Source organism: Lynx canadensis, chromosome A2, assembly GCF_007474595.2.
Source record: "Lynx canadensis isolate LIC74 chromosome A2, mLynCan4.pri.v2, whole genome shotgun sequence".
In the NCBI taxonomy this organism is placed as follows: Eukaryota; Metazoa; Chordata; class Mammalia; order Carnivora; family Felidae; genus Lynx; species Lynx canadensis.
Genome location: NC_044304.2, coordinates 416,734 through 436,790, shown reverse-complemented (window position 1 = coordinate 436,790; position 20,057 = coordinate 416,734). Strand labels below are relative to the sequence as shown.

General features: G+C 64.3%; 1 protein-coding gene across 7 annotated transcripts in view; it reads right to left on the bottom strand.

Annotated features, from left to right (window-relative positions):
• Window positions 1-2,042: 2,042 nt before the first annotated feature.
• Window positions 2,043-20,057, bottom strand: part of ARID3A (AT-rich interaction domain 3A) — a 32,118-nt gene continuing 14,103 nt past the window's right edge. For all 7 annotated transcript variants that reach the window (XM_030297642.1, XM_030297651.1, XM_030297680.1 and 4 more), the window contains 6 exons: window positions 12,347-12,419; window positions 9,032-9,215; window positions 8,581-8,828; window positions 6,501-6,797; window positions 5,713-5,811; window positions 2,043-5,265 (listed from right to left, as the gene is read on the bottom strand). In XM_030297642.1, coding sequence (XP_030153502.1) covers window positions 5,090-5,265; window positions 5,713-5,811; window positions 6,501-6,797; window positions 8,581-8,828; window positions 9,032-9,215; window positions 12,347-12,419 — 1,077 coding nt within the window. In that variant the 3' untranslated portion in view covers window positions 2,043-5,089. The remainder of the gene's footprint in view (window positions 5,266-5,712; window positions 5,812-6,500; window positions 6,798-8,580; window positions 8,829-9,031; window positions 9,216-12,346; window positions 12,420-20,057) is intronic.

Sequence of the window (20,057 nt, the reverse complement as noted above, 5' to 3'; positions counted from 1 at the left end):
CCACCCCAGTAAGCCCTGAATTCTTTTTTGTTTTCGAGAGAAAGCGCAAGGGAGCGAGGGAGGGGCGGAGAGAGAACGAGAGAGCAGGAGCAGGGGAGGGGCGGAGGGAGAGAGGGAGAGAATCCCAAGCAGGCTCCACCCTGTCAGCACGGAGCCGGACACGGGGCTCAGTCCCGCGAAGCGTGAGATCGTAACCTGAGTGGAAATCAGGAGCCGGGCGCTTAATCGACTGAGCCGTGCAGGTGCCCCTAAGCCCCGAGTTCTCATTCGTTACTAGTTTTTCATTATTGAGCACCTGCTGTTTGTGGGCAGCGGGTCCACGCCGAAGAATCAAACCGACCCCCCTTTCTGGCGTCCGGCCCGCAGGCCCCTTCCCGGGGCAGCCCCGCCAGGGCCACGGCGGCGGGAGGGAAGGCAGAGGGCCCGGCGAAAGCCCCCTTGCTCAGGCATCCCTTCCGGCACCGGCTCGGAGCCCAGGTGCCTTGCAGGGTCCCTCAGCTCTGCTGGCTGGACGCGGGTCCCCACGCTACCTCCGGGAGCCTCCCCGGCCCCCTCACAGGCGCGGAGCGGGAGGCCAGGGGGACAGAGGCCGCCGGGTTCTGGGAGGCGGGGCGGGCAGTGATGGGGCCTGCCGCCTCCCTGGTCCCCCAGGGGCCGTGTGACCTCAGGGGCTCTTCAGCGGAGGAATGGAGGGGAGCACCGGCCGGGCCAGTTTGCAAGAAGGAGCGTTTTCCCTTTTTAAAGGATTTTTCTTGATCTCCGGTGTGTGAGGGGGAGGGGCCCTAGAGGAAGGTGGGTGACCTGTCCTCCGACCCCTCCTGGCCCCCCAGGCCCACGGAGGCCGGGCCCAGGATGAACAGCTGACTCACTTCTAGCAGGTGCGGAAAGCGCGTGGATAAACCGGGGCAACCGCCAGCTCGGACCGGAGGGGCGGCTGGCTGTCCCCCGTTCCTGGTGCGGCCTTGGGGGGCTGACCCGGGCGGGAGGGGCCGGCCAGGGGGAGGTGGGGCGAGCCCGCTGCAGGCCTCGCCGACCTTGAGCCCGGCACAGCCTGTGCGCGGGTGTCACGAGGGCGAATGGAGCGGACGTCCCAGAAAATCTCTCCCAGCCACAAAGCTGCGGAGCCAGTGTGGTTTGGGTTCGGAGGCAGGGCGCCCAGGGGCCCCCTTCCGTCTGTGCGGAGGCCCGACCCCACCCCTGGGGTCTGGTTTCTCAGGCCGCACCAACGAATCCTACGACGTGAAACCTCGAGCCAGAGCACAGAGGGCGGGAAGGCAGGTGGGGGCAGGCTGGGCCCTGCTCCAGTGGGGGTGGGGGACTCCACGCGGGCACCCCACACGCGTCCGTCCGGCCAGTCGAGCTGAGGGGCGCCCCGGGTGGCCCAGAAGCAGAGGCAGCAGAAACAAGGCAGAGTGCTGCAGAAGTTTCCAGACTGATGAGGGACTGGCAGAGAAGGCCGCACCCAGGGGGCCTAGGTTAGAAATCCCACAGTGACAGTGCCGGGGGGGGGGGGGGGCCAAGGAACCCTGCAGGCAGGAGAGCTAGCCTGGGGGGGGGGGGGACAGGCTGGGAGGCCCGGCCCTGCCACAGAGGTCCCCCCCCTGAAATCCCTAAAACAGTCTTTGTACCACCAGGTCCCCAGGGACGTGCAAATGGCCACACACCCACTCTTAGAAGGGGGATGCTGAGGAATGGCTTAGCCAGGGCCGTCCCCTGGACACAGCTGGCATTTGGGGGCGGGGGGCTCCTGGGCCCCACCCCTTGGTGCCAGGAGTTCCCCAGTGTGACAACCTCTGATGCCCCCCCCCCACGAAAAAAACCACCACAGGACACATTTTCTGTTAAAAGTCAGAAGTGTTTTGTCTTGTTTTAATACCTCATCAGCTTTACAGGGTTACAATTGTCTTAAATATTTTTGAAGTTTAAATACAATCTGCATAATAATGTTATAAAATGTAAACTTTCAGTGTTCTTTTAAATTTCAAAATCACACACCTTTTTTTTCTTTCTTTCCTTTTTTTTTTTTTTTTTGGTCTTTTATCTTTTTTTTTTTTTTTTTTTTTTCCCTTTTAATACCTGAATGTTCTGCAAACACTGAAGTCTTACCAGGGCGCGACAGGCCGGGCCCGGCCAGAGGTAGAGTCGTTTTAAACCTTTTTTTTTTTTTTTTTTTTTGGAAGTTTTTTTCACTTTAACCTGAGTCCTGGCGCGGTACCCACGCCGTCTGACAAACCCCAGAGAAACTGAAATTTCTGTCAGGAATGAAAGGCTGAATTCATGTTTGCCAAGAAAAAACGCAGAAGCAAAGTTAAGGGGGAAAAAAGGAGACAGTGGGCAAAAGTGATACAGTGAAAATGGGTTTACAAATGCAGAGGAATGGAGACTACCACGCCTGCCCGCCCCCAGAGAGCCCAGCCCCCAGCTCGGGGGTGGGCGCACGGAAGATTCTAGAAGCAACACCTCCAGCAAGACAGCCCCAGGGAGCACCTCTCCACCCTGAGTCTGGGGTCCACCCGCTCTGGAACGAACAGTGCACCAACCAGGACACAGCCGCCCCCATCCCCACCCGGGTTTGCATAAGGGGGTGCCCATCCGCACCCCAGAAAGCCTCCCCTTCCCTAAGCCCAGAGACCGCAGTGGCAGGGGGCTGAACGCGGGCACCTAAGGCAGAGGCAGGGGAGGGCCCCACCGGCTCGCAGGCCCACTGCCGCCCCGGCTGTGGCCTGGAGGGTGGGACCCGGCCCCGAGCCCCGCCCAAGCCCCGCCCCCACCTGTCCCTACAGTCACCACTGGAACAGCGGGCCACACCCTGCGTTACATCCGGGAGGCCACACCACCCACAAGACACACGTGGACACACAGCACACGCACGAACAAAGCGGGCGCACAGGCTTTCCAGGGGGAGGGGCCCCACGGGCGGGGGTGGGGGGGAGTCGAGGGGACAGGTGCACGTCCCTGCGGAGACCCTGGGCCAGCTGCAGAGGGCCAGGCCCGGGCACGGGTTTTGGCATCAAGAGTCAGACCTGAGGTAGGAAGAAAGCGCTGCAGACCCCCCCCCCCCCAACGTGGGCCCAGGGCGCCCACGGGGCAGTTCCGGGCGGGAGGAGAGAAGGGGCAGGGGCTCCCAGGTTCTCGCGTGGAGCCCGACTGTGCCCGGGGACAAGGGATCCCCCTCCCACAATGATTGTGCTGCTGCAGTGACAGACGGGAAGGGCAGAACCTTCTAGAAGGAAAAGCAGAGAGGAAACCCCACTCCTGCCACCCACTCCTGAAAGGGTGGGGTGTGGGGGTGTCAACGACCCTGAGATATCCCAAAGAAAGGGGTTGCCTTCCAAACACACACCAAAGCCCCACATAACAGAAAACCCAGACCTGGGGGGCTCAGGACCTCCCCCTGCCCCCAGGTCTCCAAGGCTACAGGGTGATGCCTGGGTGGGGGAAGCTGGGAGGCCGCCAGGCTGGCACTGCCCCTCAGCCTCCTGAAGCTGGGCTCCTGAGCCCAAGTAGAGAGTACAGCCTCGCCCCGGGAACAGCCCAGCCACCCCCTCCCCAAACGAAAATCCCGCACCGTGTGAAAACACTACCCAACACCACCTGGTCCACGGGGACACGGGACGGCAGGGCAGCCAAGAAAGTCCCCAGACCCGCCTGGGGCAGACACTGCCGCCTCCTGAGGCCCATCACCAGCCACTGCAATAGCCCCCTCCCTCCAGCGGTGCCCCCCCCCCCCGACACCCACCTTCTAACCAGGAGGACGGGGCGTGTGGGGACCTGGTGTGGTCTCCATTCAGTTACTTTAGTTCCTGCAGGGAGGTGTGGCCCCAAGCAAAAGGGGCCAAGAGAGAAAAAGGCGACAGTTAAGGAGAAGAGAATTGGGGGGGGGGGGTTCAGGATGCCGTGGCCCCAAAAACCTCGCCCTGAGCTAAGCCCGGCTCACCCCGTCCCCAGTATGGATAATCTCCCGGAGTAGCCCTTTCACTCGGGAGCCCCCAGGCCACATTGATCCCTGAGACAGGAGCCCGGGGGCTGGACAGGTGGAGGGAGCCCCCTCCCACGCCGAGGTCCTTCACCCTGCGCTTTCCACTTAAGACTTCCGGCCTCTGCAGCGCCAGCACGAAAAGCACAGCGAACAGACAGGACCACGGATGTCACGGTCGCCTCGCCGGTCACCGGTCTGAATTCACGCCCGCCCCCACCCCCCACCCCCCGTAGCACCTGAGTTCATCACCTCTCCTGGCTCTGGGCCTGCCAGCTGCCCACTGCGCTACAGGAAACGCACAAGGAACCCAAATCAGTTATGGGAAAATAAAAAGGGTATTACTTTTCTTTTTTTTTTTTTTTTTTGCATTTTCAAGTCCAGTTTCCCTGAATGAACACAAATATATAGATATATATATATATATCCTTTTCCTAAGGTTTGATTCCTCCCCCAAGAATAAAATAGATTATTTACAAAACAAAACCCCGAAACCTCTTAAAAACCCTATAGAGTTTGAGTATCACTGTTTCTTAAAAAAAAAAAAAAAAAAAAGTTCCCAAAAAGCAACGAGAAAAAAAACTCTACTGATCGTGGCTCAGGGGTTTCATTCAACACAAGGAGCTGGGTGTGGTGTGTGATGAATGGGAAAAAAAAAAAAGGCAAAAAAAAAAAAAAAAAACAGACAAAAATGAAAACACACAGTGCAGAGATGTATGAGGTAAACAGGATTGGCCTCCCATGGCAACTGGTCCAAACACACCCCAGACCCCAGACCCCAGTCGGTCGGTCGGTCCGGCAGGGCTGCAGGAAAGCCTAGGAGACATATGCCTCTCTCTTTTCCGATTTCCTTTGCTGTTCTCACAATTCGTGTCTCTGAATGTCCGAAACCTGAGTAATTCAAGTGTTCCTTGGTTTTCCCCTGTTTTATTAAATTTTCTTTATATATATATATGTATATATTTTTTTCTTTTCTTTTTGGCGTTAGCTGTGGCTCCTTTGTGGATACCTCCCCTCCCCACCCGTATCTTCCGCCGTCCCGGCCCCTGCGTGGCCCACCTCGACCCCCCACCCAGGCAGGGGCGGGGGGGTGGCAGGTGGGGAGTGGTGCGGTTAAGGCAATGAGTTATTTGAGGTAGAAGACGTGGCAGGTGTGGACAAGCCCGCCGGCCCGGCCTGGCTGCCCGTGCTGCTGCTGCTGCTGCTGCTGGTGGTCCCGCTGGTCCCTCCCCGGCTGCCACCACCACCGCCTTTGCTGGGAGCGGACGGTGGCTGAGCAAACAGCACTCCTAACGCGAGGACAGGAGGAGAAACACGTCACCGAGTCGAAAGGTCCTGAGCACTGACACCCCGCAAAGTCACCCACGGGGGCTGTGGGGACGGGGAGGCCACAGGTCCCCCCCTTCTCTGTCCCTGGGAGTCGCCCTCCCTTAGCAGCGGAGCCGCTCTGTGTCCACGGCACCTCCTGGTGGCCCGTGGGAGCTCCCGGCTGACTACTCGGGTTGTTGGGAAGGAACTCGTCAACACCACCTGCCACAGGAAGAACGCGACAAGGGGTGTGCCTTCTGAGCAACTGCCGTGTGCCCAGCACCGTGCTACGGACGCCGTGCGGACTACCTCGCTGCGGTCTCCTATGGGCTCCGGCCGGCCGGCCCGGGGGGGAGGGGCGACCCGGGGCTCCCGAGTCAACGGAGAGACAAGCGCCCAAGGACGGCGTGGGGCCCGGCTGGTCCTACCTGTGTACATGATCCCGTTAATCTCCACCGACATGCTAATACTGTTGCTGCCATTGGGGCTGGTCAAGTTCGCGGCCGAGTCCTGGCGGCTCTCGCAGGCTGTGGGAAGAAGAAACACGGCCATCTGCAGTCACACACGCGTCTGTGCGAGGGCCTGCTTCCGTCACCCCCGCTGGACTTCACGAGTCACCGGCACACACAGTAGGTAGTCAATAAATATTTACCGAGGAAGAACGTATCTGCCTAAAACTGGCTTTTCTCACGATGACGGGTCTTAACGGCCACAGAGCCGTCCAGACTTGACTCGTTCCATCCCCTGCTGATGGACACACGAGTGGCTTCAAGGCTCCACTATCACAAGCAGCATCACGCCAGTGACCGCAGGGAAGCGCCCTCGGCTACGTGTGCTTCCGGGAGCGTCTGCGGCAGATCCCAGGAGAACCACTGGGTCGCAGGGCAAGAACGTTTTCTATTTTGGGAAGAGGCTGCCCAACTGTCACCTCCTTAGACTCCCACCAGCGAGACCGGGTGGGCCCACGTTCCCGTATCCTGACCGACGTTCGATACTACCAAGCTCCGACGGGCGTCTCCTCGCTAACGCGCAGACCCCCGAGTCGGCTTTCCACATGAACTTACTACTCGTCACCGCTGCCCGGGTCTTTTATGGGGTTAGCTTTTTTTTGTTTTTTCTTATTGATTTGCAGGCACTCTTTACATACGTCGACTACGAGGCCCTTACTCTGTTACGGGCGCACGCAGCAGGGAGGGTTCGGGCGCCGGGTTGGTACCTTGGCTGTTGATGCGGATGCTCATGGGCAGCTGGGCCGTCATGGCCAAGAAGTTCTGCTGCAGGGCCCGCTGCACAAGCCGCTGCTGCTCATCAGTCACGAGGGCCATCTTCTTCTCAGGCGGCTCCCCAGACTCCAGCTTCTCCCGAAGCTGCTCCAGGGCGGCCGCCTGGGCCGCCACGGCCGCCTGGGCCGCCGCCGCTTGCACCGCTGCCGCCTGGGCGGCCACCACAGGGTGCCCCGCCAGGGAGACCGGCAGGCGGCCGGGCACCGTGATAGGGATGGCCGAGTCCTCCTCTAGACGGGAGAGAAGAAGAGCGGGTGGGCAGGAGGGACCCGCAGCGGCCCGGTGCGGCCCTCCGCCCGCGGCAGGACCGCGCATGCGCCTGGACACCTCCGCCGACGGGGTGCGCACGTCCTCTCCGCGGAAGCAGGCGAGCGCCGCCAGATCTAAGGTCAGCCCGACACCGGGTACCGCCGCGACGGGACCGACAGTGTCACAGTCGCATCCAGCACGGACGTCGCACAGAGACGCTGTCACAGCACTTGCTGCGGACGCACTAGTTGGAGCAGCTGGGAAGCGCCACGTGTCTGTCTGACGCGCTCGGCTCGAACCGCCTCGAGGGGCTGTCTCGACACTCGCGCGCCTGCCTCCACCCTCTTACGGCCGCTTCACGGGGGAGGCAGCTCGGAGGATGTGGAAATGCTGCCAAAGCCACAGGGGGTGGGGGTGGGGGGCGCGGAGCTGGGAGTCGAACCCAGACCCAGCTGCCAACCATTCACCTCCTCTGTGGTCGAAGCAAATGTCCCCATCGCGGTTTCTACCCGCTGGTCCCACCGTGACCTGCTGTCTCTTCTCTTCCCGACTCTTCTGCCCATGCCTGTCCCTGCGCTGCCTGCATGCTGGGCGCCCCCTGGGCGCCCTCCCCCCCCCCCCCCCCCGCACACCTCTGCCAGGGTCTTTGGCACTCTCTCCTTTGTCCCCGTCTTCTGGGCTCACTCAAACACCACCTCAGCCATCAGAAAACCCTCCTCCCTGCTGGCCAGCACCTCCCCAGCTCCTGTGTGAGGCCTCACGCCCGGCGGACGTTTATACTGACTCGTGGGCATCACCGGAGCTCCCCAGGGGTGGGGGTAGGTAAACTGAGGTCCACAGAGGGCCGAGTGACGCTAGTGGGACCCCATTCGCCTAGGATCTGACCAGGCCTAAGTCGTGGGGATCACGCTGGATCCCCCGGCCACCCCAGGAGGCAGGGAGTCCCAGCCCAGGTGGCAGGTGAGAGACACGCAGGGGGCTTCGCCTGCTTGAGGCCACACCGCCACGTGTGCCGTTGGTGTTTCTGTGCTAGGAAGGATTCAGAGGCTCGCTGGGTGAGAAGGCTGTGATCGGCTGGTGGTGCCTGCCACGAATGGGGGGGCTCCCTACCAGGCATTCGCAAACTGGGCCCGCTGCCTGCTGGGGGCCGGAGACACCAAAGGTTCTCCTTCCACAAACCCACAAAGAAGGGATCGCTTTCCCGTTTCCCCAGCAGGAAAGCCGGGCCCAGGAGGGGCCAGTGAGCTGCCCAGACACACCCAGCACTAGATTCGGGGAAGGTTGAAGGGCCAGTGGGGTGGGCCCACACCACACCCGTGAGGGTCCCTGCTGGACAGTGTTGAGAAGGTCCTGAAGCTCAAAGGGAAAAGAATTCAGCAATCAGCTAGTAAGGTCTGCCGTGGGCAAGGGACCGGAAAAACTCCGGCCCTCAATACTGTCGCCCACAGGCAGAACTCGGGCGACGCTACAGTAATTTGCTAGTAACACCGGCCAAGGGATTGGGAAGGAACCGGGCGCCCAGTCAGAAACGGGTGCAGCAGCTCGGACTCGGGAAGCGGTGCTCGATTAGTAATGTCTGCCGCGGGCACGGGCTGGGAAACCGTGCCCGATCCTGAACGATTAGTGATGTCTGCTTGCTCTGAGGGGTTGGGAGAAGGGCCGGGCTTAGCCACGCCCACTGGGGGGGCGCAGGACCCAGAGGGGGTCAGAAAGCCCGGGCCGGAGCAGAATGGGGTCCGGGCCCCAGGGACGCGCGGCCCTTACCTTTCTTGATCTTGGGGGCCGGGGTGATGGAGCTGCCGTTGGTGCTGGCGGCCAGGCCCAGGGAGGGCACGGGCAGCTTGGGCGAGGACAGCAAGCCGTGGGCCCCGCCCGGCGAGTAGGCGAACAGGGAGCCCCCGAAACTCTGGCGCCGGCCCTCCCGCCGGTTGCTGTCGATGGCCGCCTGCAGCTCGTTGGGGTTGCTGAGGCCGCGCTTCTCACACTCGTAGGGATACAAGTACTTCATGTACCTGCGGCAGGGGCAGGGACAGGATGGCGCCGGCCCCCCCTCCCCCCCCCAGGACCGCCCTCGCCAATCCCGCCACCCAGCCGAGTGAGCTCGGGGCGGACCGTCCTCAACCCGCACCCTGACGCCAGGACTGGCTCTCCGCGGCCGCCCCGGCCCCTCCCGCCCCTCCCGCCTCCCCTATGCGGGGCGCCGGCGGGCACTCACTGGGTCCGCAGGGTGAAGGCAGCGCTGGTGATGGACGTGGGCAGGTTGAGGCCTTTGGTGATCTCCCTCCACAGCTTCTTGTTGATGACCTCCACCAGGCCGCCCTTCTCCGTCACCAGCACGTACAGCATGAACAGGTCAAGCACCTGCTTGGCCATGATGGGGATGCGGTTCACGGGCGTCCCTGCAGGCGCGGGGCAGGGAGTGCAGGTTATGTGGGGGGGGTGGGGGCAGAGCCACAGGCGCAGCAGACGGCACGTGTACGGCCAACGCGCCTGTCCAGAGAGGTCTCTCCTGTCGCCGGCACACGGGGGCAGGATATCCTCTGCGGGGCCTCAGCAGCTCCCCGGCCCCGCCCCCTCGAGGCCAGGAGCTCTCCAGTCATGACAACCACAGACATCCATGTGTCTCCTGGGGGTAGAATCGCCGGGGGAACCCCCCCTTGAGAGAGCACAAGGAGGCCCGTGTCTCCATCAGAGGCTCACCCGGGGGTACGGAGACCCGGGACAGGCTGCGGGGCCAACCTGGGGACGCGTGTGAGAAACACGGCCCTTGTGAGTGTGGCTCCATCAACAAGCACAGTGGCCAAAACAACCCGCCTGCGTCCCCGAGGCAGGTGCCCTCCGGGTCCCGCGCTTCCCAGGGGTTTGCAGCCGTGAGGAGGCAGCACTTGGCTAATCCACCGTGCAGCTGAGAGAGCGGGGTGGCGGGCTGGTCCCCTTTTCCACCCACACTGACCCTCATAACTGCTGCCGTCCCTGTCCTCCTCCCGTGCCCCTGACGCAGAAGCCCGTGGCCCAGCCTGTCTGGCACCTTCTCGGCCGAGGGTGGAGAAGCCCCCCGTTTCGACTCTCCCTGCCGCGGAAAGCCTGCTCTAACATCTGGCCCCTGGCTGCTGTCCTGGTCAGCTGGGGTCGCCCGGCTCAGATCCCCTGGAGCCCAGTCTGGCACACGGCGTGGGCTCAGGAAACAACAGTGAGATGTGACCGGCCCGCGTCACAGCCTACAGGGCACGTCGCCGCACCCCAGAGATGGGCAAACGGAGGCCCCGGGCTGTGGCTCCTGGAGAAGGGCCAGCCCAGCTTCACGTGAGGGGCCAGCCGGTCCACACTCCTGGGACCCTGGTTCCTGGGCCCCAGAGCCAGATGCTCTGGGGTCACCTCCTGCCACTTCTGTCGTTTCCAGGTTTCAAAACCCCCACTAACTGAGGACAACCCGGAGAGGGTGGAGAAAGCTGGATCTCAGACTATCCTCCCCCCCCCCCCCCCCCCCCCCCGACCGACCCTACCCAATTCCATTTTTCAGCCCGAGAGGGAGAGAGGAAAAAGCGACAAGTGTCAGGGGCTCACCCAGCCCCGGCCCACCTGGGACATTGGTTCAGGTTCTGCACTGAGAAAGAACAGAAAGAATCACACAAAAGATCCTCTGGGGACCCCGCGCCCTGGCTCTGCACGGGGCCTGGACGGATGTTTACAGAAGGAGCAGGGTGGAGAGCAGAGAGGCACCGGTGGAGGACAGGGGCAGTGGGGGCAGCAGGGAGATAAGGAGGGTGGGGAGGTCTTCAAGGAAACAGCAGGAGGGTGGGGCGCAGCCAGGACCCCTCCCGCATTCCCAGCCCCCAGAGAATTCTCAGAGCCTTCTCCTTTGTGACGTGAAAAAAAAAATTACTTTCTCTGTGTCTGGAGTGAAGGAGGGCTTGTGGGATGCAGGGCATGGTGTCCGGGGCCCGGGGGGGAGGGATCTAATGCACTCTCAGCCCCAAAGCCTGCCAGTTACAGAAGGGGAGGGTCCAAGAAGATGGCAAGGGAAAGGGGCACTTGGGGCTGGGTTCTGAGGGTTGCAGAGGAGTTTGTCGCTCCCTGCCCTCCAGGGGAGCCCGGCTCGGCGAGGATGGCAGAGCTGGACGCCGACCCCCACGGTCGCGTGTGGCCCCCCGCCTCACCCATACCCAAGGGCGGCTCACAGTACTTCCCGACCTCCAGGACACCAGGCCCAGTCTCGGGCGGGATGAGTGGGCTCTGGGCCGGGGAGCTCGGGGCCCCGCGGCAGGGTGGTGGGGGCGGGGGGCTCCGGCAGGTGTGGACGGGTCGATAAAGCGAGTGGGGGAGGATCTCTCTGGCCACACGGTGGGCAGCGGGCCCTGGATGTGACTGGTCCCAGCGATAACAAGGAGGGGGCCCCCACCCCAGGACCGGGTCTGGATTCCCCCAGCCCCGGCACGGGAGGGGTTAATGCGAAGGCCGCAGCCCCCTGCCCTTCCCTTCCGGCTGGGCGGCTGGGCCTGTGTTTACAGAGGCTGTTCGAGAGGGAGGGCCGCAAAGAGGCCCTGGACAAAGCCAGCGGCGGCCAGCCCCTGCGGCGGCCCCAGGTGGACCCTGCAGCACCCCAGCTGGGCCCGCCCCTTCCTGCCTCAGGGCTCGGAGGATGCATCCCCTCCCCGGCCTCAGTTTCCTTCCCTGAACGGCCCACGAGGCGGGCTGTCTAGCAGGCAGAGGAATGAGCTCCACTGTGCAGTGGGTGCCCTCAGGGCCCCCGGCCGGCCAGGCCTCTCGCCCCGTGGCAGCTCAGAGCCGAGGCCGAGGCCACGCGTGGGGGTGCGGGGGACCCCCTGGGGTCTGGGTCTCAGCTTCCCCACCGGGACGTCCACCCAGACCGGTCCCTGCCCCTTGGGCCTTTGCTCCCATCTTCCTGTTCTCCAGGCCTCGGTCACCAGGCATTTCCCGGCCGGTCCGCGTTCGGCATCCACTACACCCCAGACCCAGGGGGTGGGACGGGCTGCAGAGGCGGGGGCTTGGCCTGGTACGCTGTTGGCACTTCATAAATGCTGCCCTGTGCTCAGCATGTGTGGGGTGCCGCCACACAGTGGCAACTGTTTCTGGCCCGTCTTACAGACGGGGGAACTGAGCCCCCCCCCCCCGCCCCCATAGGCACAGGGGAGGGGCCGGGACTGGCCTTGCACCAGCAGCCACGGAACACCAGTGTCAAGACCACGAAGGCCGGGAAGCCAACCCGAGGAACTTCTATCCTATTGTCCCGGGGCCCAGCTGCCCTCCTGGCCGTCCACCTCTGCTCCCCGGAGGCCGGCTCTGCTGCAGGGGACCCTGGGGGCGGTGGCCGGGGGTCCCTGGGAGCCAGGACTCCATCGCACCACGGGTCTCGGCAGCAAAAAAAGGCCTGACCTGACGGTTCTGGGTTGGGGACCAGACACCTCCTACCCAAGGACCTACCCCTTAGACGCTCCCACCTGTGCCTCCCCCATCAGACCCGACTGCCAAGCAGGCGCCAGTCCCCAGGACCCCCGTGGGCGAGCCTCACCTCGCTTCTGCATGAAGCTGAACAAGTCGTCCAGGAACTCCTTCCTCTTGGGGTCCCCGTCCAGTTCGTAGAGCTGTGGGGTCAGGGAGGGGAAGGGTCAGCCGGTGTCAGCGCTTGGGCACGGGCGCCACATCCCCACTGAGGGGCGGCCGGCAGAGGCAGGTCCGAGGTCCTGAGGCCCCACGGAGCCTAAAGAGCCCGGCCCCAGTTTCAGATGAAGACACAGGTACCTGCGTGTGTCTCCCACGGCGGTTGGCCGCCCCCAAGCCACATGCTGGGCCCCTTAGAACAAAGGTTGAGTCTCCTGCAGCCCTGAAGGGCAGCGCCCAGACCCAGGGGTCTCCTGAGGCGGGTCCCTCCCGCCGGCCCGCTCCTGGAGCCCCAGGTGTCCCTCCAGCACCTCCACGGGCTCCTCCGTGCACCTGTCAGAACCCTGCTTCTTTGAGGACACCCCCCACTGGATTGGGCCCCCTCGTCTCCCCCTTAACTAACGACACCTGCAAAGACCCTGCTCCCCACAGGAGCTCGTTCTCGGGCCGGGAGCTGGGTCTTGACATGTCATTTGGGAGACACCATTCGTCCCAGACAGACAACGCCGGTGCAGACAGCCAGCACGCAGAGGCCACATCCTGGTGCTGCCCCCTGAGAGGCGACTCTGTTTTGTAGATGAGGAAATTGAGGCCCAGAGGCAGGCGAGAACCCAGAGCCTGGGAATGTCAGGGCCCTTCGGCCCAGACTCTGCCCTGGGCTCTCCAGTCATTGGGTGAGGGGCTCGGGGGTCCCCGGCTGCATTGACCACCTGCTCCCAGGGGCCGGCAGCAGAGGTGACTGGAGAGTGGAGTTGGAGGGGGGCGGCGGCAAAGAGCAACCTTCACGTTAAGCCCTGGGGAATGGACCCAGAGGGATCAGGCGTGTGGGGGGCCTTGAAACCACCAATCAGCCCCGGCTGGGACAGTCCATCATTAGGGCCCAAGAACACGCCAACGCCCAGCGCCTGCCGCCTGCCACATCCCCGGGGGCTTCGGAGGCAGGGTCTCCGGGGCTGGCCACCCCTCAGCCTCCCTCCCCTCTCTGGGGTTTGGTTCCCCCATCGGTGGAACAGAGACAACAACGTGGGGCCTCCGGGCACAGGCCGGGGTGGTCCAGGCTGAGTCTTTGTCTCTGCCCTGCCCCAGCCAGGCTGGCCAGCTACATTCCTGTGCTGATTTATGGTGGTCAGGGAGGCCCCACGCCTCCCCCTGCCTGAGGGTGTGTGGCCTGCAGGTGGACCTCGGCCATCCTCCCCTGCCCCGTCCCCGCCTCTCCCGCCCACACACCCTGCCACGCACAGCCCCCTCCTGGGACCTCACACCCACTCTCCTCCCTGACCCTTCCTGCACCACGCCCCGTGAGACTACACGCTGGTCGGGTCTCCTGTCGGCCCGCTCGTGTGGGATGTGGGGGCTTCGTGTGGTTTGTCACTAGTGTCTAGGTGGGGTCAAGCACACGGCAGTCGGTGAATAAATGGTCGTTCGGTGATTCCTGACTTGCCTCAGTGGGCAAGACTTGCCCTCAGCCTGGGCAGAGGGGCATCACCACGTTTTGGAGTCTCGCTGGAGACAGCAGGTGTCCCCAGGTTCACCTCCACCCGAACCCCCACCTGTGCGATCTTATCTGGAAATGGGGTCGTGGAGGATGTGGTCAGTTAAGCTGAGGTCGTACTCAGGATAGGGTGGCCCTAATCCCACAACACGTGTCCTTCTAGGAGAAGAGACACGGCCACAGAGAAGGCCGTGTGAGGACGAGGCCACAACTGAGGGACACCAGGGGCCGCCGGCCACACCAGAGGCGGCAAGAGGCAGGAAAGACCCCCCCTTGGAGCCGCGGGGGAGCATGGCCCTGCCCCACCTGGATCTCGGACATCTGGCTCCAGAATTCGGGAACACAAGTTCCTGCTGTTTTCAGTCTCACAGTCTGTGGTCATTGCTACGGCCGCGCACACAGGCCCCTCCTGATAGGCGGCAACATCTGTGAGATCCTGATCTGGGGCGGGGGGGGGGGGGGGGGGGGGGTGTCCACCCTGCCTGAACCTCCCTGGACCCGGTCCCGAGAGACCTCAGTGCCCCTCCTGCCTCAGTCCTCCCATTCGCGAGGACAGCTCACCATAACCACGACAGCTTCACCTGGAGCTCCAGGAACCGTCGTGACCCCTGTATCCCAGGCGGGGAAACTGAGGCTCAGGATGGAGACCAGCTCCCCCGAGACCTGGCAGCTGGCTAGGTGGGGGAGCTGTTAGCCCCCAGGCCACATGGTGGGTGGACAGGCCTGTGGCAGGGCCCAGTCAGACCCCCGTGGGGCCAGGGTATTGTTCGAGGCCGTAAAGGGGGATGTGCAGGGCCCCCGGCTGCCGGGGGGAGGCCGCTTTAACGGCTGTTGCTGTGGGCAGCTGACAACAAAGGCAGGCAGTAAAGGCCACCCCAGCTTTATGGGGCTCAGGCCCCAAGTTCCGCTCCCCTGCTGCCCCGGCCAGGCTGGAGGGACGGGGGCATGGGGGGCGGTGTCCGGGCCCCACTGCAGGCCGGCACGCCCACCGCCTGTCCTCACGAGGCTCCAACTCACACCGCGGGGACACAACACATCCTGCGCTCGGCCCAGGCCTCTGCCCCGCTTGAGGTGGGCCGGGGGGCACTGAAACCAGTCGCCTGCCACGGCCGCAAACCCAGGCTGGACACCCGCGAAGCCGCCGGAGCCCCCCCCTCGGGCCGGGGGCTGAGACAGACGACCCGCGCCGGTCTCCGCTCTCGCCCTGGCCCCGCCTGACCTAGTGGCACCAGCCACCCCCCAACGGCCCTGCAGCTCACGAGGGCCCCGGAGACCCCCCCGCCCCCGCCCCCACTTCCTCCAGCTTCCAAACCAGTCCCACGTCCGCGCCTTTGCCCCAGCAGCGCCTCCCGCCTGGACCGCCCCCGCTGGCTTCTCGAGTCCCGCTCTCTCCTCAAACCCGCCCCCCCCCCACGGGGCCCCCGCCCCCCGGGGTCACGGCTGCTGCCCCATCTCCGTGGCACATGCTCTGCTCCCACTGGAACACGTTTACTGACCGTGGGCGACTTTCTCGTTTACTGACGCTCTTCCCCTGCCCTTCCACTGCCCGAGCCACGTGGATTTACATGCGGGGCTGGCCACAGGCCCGTGTGCCCCGGCAGAAGGTCACACAGACCCTGTCTGCTTCGTCCCCAACGTCTACGACCGGGTACCAGGCGGCTGCTTAACACACGGGCCTTGATTTCTCAGTGTGCCACGGGATGGGGCCGCTAACCCTTTTCCAGATCTGTTATGTGCCCCACAAGGCTCATGCTGTGGACGAGTGACATCCTACGCTGGGCAGACGGGCACCTGGGGGCCCCAGCTTTCCGCCAGGGAAAGGGGCAGCCATGCCCCTCCCTGGGCCCCAGCCCCACGGGCCCCCTGCCCGTCTCTCGGCTGTGGCGGAGGGTGACGGAGGCCGGGGGACCCCTTGTTGCCAAGTGGTCTTCCCCACCCCAGCCCCACCCACTTCACAGAAAAGGAAACTGAGGCACAGAGCCGGTAGGGCCAAGCCTCCCTGGTCACCCCATGCAGCAGCCAGAGCCCGGCAGTCTGAGCACGAGCTCCTGTCCCATCCCGCGTCCCCCACCCGAGACCTGGCTGCGCACACTGGCCGCCCCTCCTGCCCTCACCCCTTCCCGAGTGCTCTCACTGAGGGGCAGCCGCGTGGGAGGCCCAGGTAGTGGCAAAAACAAGGTAAGCGCTCCCCACCCCCAAGCGCAGGATGGGCAAACAGGAAATTCTTGTTTGTGGTTAAGGAGCATTGTCTGTGCTAGGAGACTCCTTGTTGGTCAGCGGGCCATACCGCTGACCAGGTCAAGTTGTGTATCTGGGAGCTGGGGGGGGCCTTCAGCTGCCCTGCAGAGGCCAGGGAGCTCACCCTCGGCGGGTGACCCCTCCCCCCCCCCCCCCCCCCGCCCTTGGCCACCAAGCCCGCAAAGCGAGGGGCCTGGCCTGGGGACGTGCTTGTGCGGGGAGGGCACCACCAGGACCCAGCACACAAGCGGCCCCCTCCCCAGGCATGACGCTCCGACAAGATCACATCCCCAGGAGGCCCCACCTGGGCAACCCCGAGCCGGTTCCCAGCCCACCACGGGGCCCCCGGGGGGAGGGGGGGGCGGCGTCCAGCCCAAGGCCGAGGGGCCCAGGCTGTAAAGCAACCGCCTGCAGGGCCCCTGGGAGGACCTTTGCCCCTTTAACGGTGTCTGCTCAGGCCCCCTCCTGCCACCCAGGCGGCTCCAAAGTCCGCAGGGCTCCACCTGAGGAGGAGGCAGGCTGCTGGGCCCGCAGGGAAAACGGGGGGGGGGGGGGGGGGGGCGGGGGGGGGCGGAGGCCGCCGCTGTCCTTACAAGGCAGAGAGAGGAACCAAAATTAGGAAACATCAAGAAAGCCCAGTGCCTGCCGTCCGGGGCCCGTGAGCCCCGAGCCACCAAGGAAGGGAAGGCAGAGCAATGCCAAGGACAGGAAGCCCGTTAGAAAGGGTTGCTGTTGCAGTGCCCGACACAGCCTACGGGACACCAGGAGTGTGTCCTCCTCCATGGCCCGGAACCAGGGTCGGTGGGTGGCAGCGTCACAGGCAGGGCCGGGGGGCCCAGGACGCCAAGTGTGTAACCTCACCTGCTTGTCTCTAACCCTGGAAAAAAAGGGTCCACGGGAGTGAGATCCGCATCACACAGAATTCACCATCTCAAAGTATCTCGGCGGCATCGATGTGTTCACGGAGTTTCGCAACCACCATCTCTATGTAATTCCAGAACATTCCATCTTCCCAAACCCAACCCGGTCAGCCAGGCCCCGCCCCCACGAGCCCCCTTCCCGCCTGTGGACGCGCCTGCTGGAGGCGAGCGGCGTTCCCACGCGTGTGGGTGGACGCACTGCTCGTCCGTTACCCGCCGGTGGGCGCAGGGCTGTCCTTACGGGCCTGCTGCTAACACACATCGGTATACCCTCGCCTGTCTTTACGTCCTCAGGGTTTGGGAGAAGGGCTTATTCACCGTAACTCCCGAAGGCAAAGTGAAACAGCAGAGAAGGTGGCAACAGTTTTTTATCCCCCGCACCCCCCCACTCCGGAGACTGACCAGGACAGTAAACCAGATGCAAGCTCCCAGGGGCAGAGGGTCCAGGGACCTTTCATCTCTACAGACAGATGCCATCGGGTCTCCTCTGCTCTAAAGCCGACCATGGCTCCCTATCGCTGTCAGGATAAAGCCCAGGCTTCCTGCTTTCCAGGCCCAGCAGCTGCTCCCCGAGGCACCTCTGCCCCAGCACACCGGCCCCTCTGCAGTATAACGCCAGGTCCAGCTGGAGCCCTCCTCCCACCGAAGCCCCTGCTCCCGCGGCCGGGTCTGACCCCCAGGCCGGGGCAGCACGGCCAGTGAGGCCCCGCACCCCCACCGCCCCCAGCGTCTGTCACCGGGCATATGACTGTGCTCGTTCGGCGAAGGGCTCCCCCCACACCCAGACGAGAGCCCCCAAGGGCAGGTCTGGGGGCTGCGGGTGCTGGGCTCGGCGCCCGCTAACGAAGGAAGGAAGGAGGCTCACTGAGGCTCTCGGCCCTGGGCCCCCTCCCATCCCCCGCACAAAGCCTCTCCCCACCGACCGAGATGACTCAGCATGTCCAGCCTTGTCGCCGGGGCCCCAGGTGGGCCGGGAACAGAGTCCCTGGGGGCCGCCCCAGCCTCCCCCATTCACAGAAACAGCCGCAGGTGCTGGGGCCGGGCAGGCAGGGCGGCAACCACTGGGCCTCCCCACCACTCCTCCAGGCCACTGTGCACCTGGGGAAACGGAGGTGGGCAGAGGGCAGGTCTCCTGGCAGCATCTGTGGACCGCCAACAGCTCGCCTCGTCCAAGGTGGCACGGCCCCAACGTGGCAAAGCTCGGGCCCCACCCCTCGCGACAGTGACCCCGGAGCAACGTGGTGAACGAAGAAAGGATGGAGCTCAGCGGGCACCTGGCGGGGAGGTGGGTCGGGGTGGAAGAACCCAGAGTGGGGAACCCTCCCTGTCTGTGCTCCGAGCCCCAGTCTACCCATCGCAGGGGGCAGGGATGACGTGACCAGGAAGCCGGTGCCCCGTCCCTGCGCTGCAAGCACGCAGGCCAGCGGACGGCCCGGCCGGGCTCCCGGGGAGTTTTGCACCTGAGGGAAAATTCTGCCGTGGAAACTCCCACGACACCTCTCGGAAGAGGTGGACGCCGAGCGGGAGCTGTGTCAGCCCACAGGCGTCGGCCGAGACAACCCGTTTTGCAGCCACGTTGAGCACCTTCTGTACGTCAAGGCTGCTGCTGGACGCTGCCCAAGAGAACCGCAGGCCAGTGGGGGACACGGCAGGATCCGAGGGAGGCACAGCGGCCCCGGGGGCGGGGGTCACTGGCTGCCGCACGCAGCAGGGCCTTAGGCGACGTCTGGGCGACCTCGCGCCCTTCCCGTGAGCCGCCCTCTTGGTGCACCTGACCCCTGGGGCACCCGCCTGGGCGACCAGGCCGCCTTTCGTTTCCCGTCAGCGCCGGCCCAGCCTCCTCCACACAGATGTGGTGAGCCCACGGGGCTCGCAGGAGATTGAGGAAGTGATTCTGGGCAGGGCACAAACATCTGTCCGCTCGGCCTCGCACCCCCGGCCGGCCATGTGCCCCTCTCTGAAAAGACGGCACCCCACCCGTGACGGATATTAATAAAAAGCTCCAGAAACGAGTCATAAGGCTTAATGTGGAGCTGAAGCTTAGGGGCACTTCTTTCTGGATTTCCAGGTTGTGCGGGCCGGGCATGTGCCCCGACACCACACTGCTGTCCTCTCCTGGTCGGCCTTCTGCACGGCCGGGGCCACCCCGGGGCCTCAGTGAAGTGGGCAGGGGCACCTGCGGCATCGAGGTGGGGACCAGGGGGACCAGGACGTAGCTGGGGGTGGGGGACGGGGGAGGAACCACCTTGATGGCCAGACAAGCTGATCGCCCGCCAGCACCATGCCGAAGCTGGGGAAACTGAGGCCCACGGGGGCACACCCACAGGTCCAGCCCTGAGAACGCACCCTCGATGGAGGGCGGCTGAGGAACAATTCTAGGAAGAGGTGGGGAAGCGGCAATTCCTCGCCCCACGCAGCATGCAAATGACAGGCAAATCCCGCCGGCCTCCAGTCCCTGTGGGGGCCCCTCACCCACTGGCCGAGGGGAGCCCACCTCGGACCAGGAAGCAGGGGGGCTGAGAGAAACCTGCAGGGCAGCACGGAACCCAGGACCCGGCCCTCGGGTGCCCCAGGCCGTGCGGAGCCTCGCAGGGCTGGGGAGAGACCCTGCCCTAAAGCACCTGGCACTCTGGGCAAACGCTTCAGGTCAGAAAGCCAAGAATCCTGAATCTTCTCCCCTCAACCCCAAGCACTTAGACATCCGATGTCGCACTCGGCCTTGGGGCATCTCGTACAAGGGTCACCAAACAGCCTCGCAGCTCCCACCTGGCTCCCGGCTCCGAGCGGCCAGGGGGCCAGTGCTGTGGCCAGGGCCCGGCACCCAGGAACTGAAAGTCCCATCGTGGGGTTTTCTCTGAAAGGGAATTTCCTGGTGGCTGGGAAGGCTCAGGAAGATGTCCCTGCCCTGGCTGTGCTGTCCCCGTCCTGCCATCGCCGGCCAGCCCGCGCCCAGTGCAGAGAGCCAGGGGGCT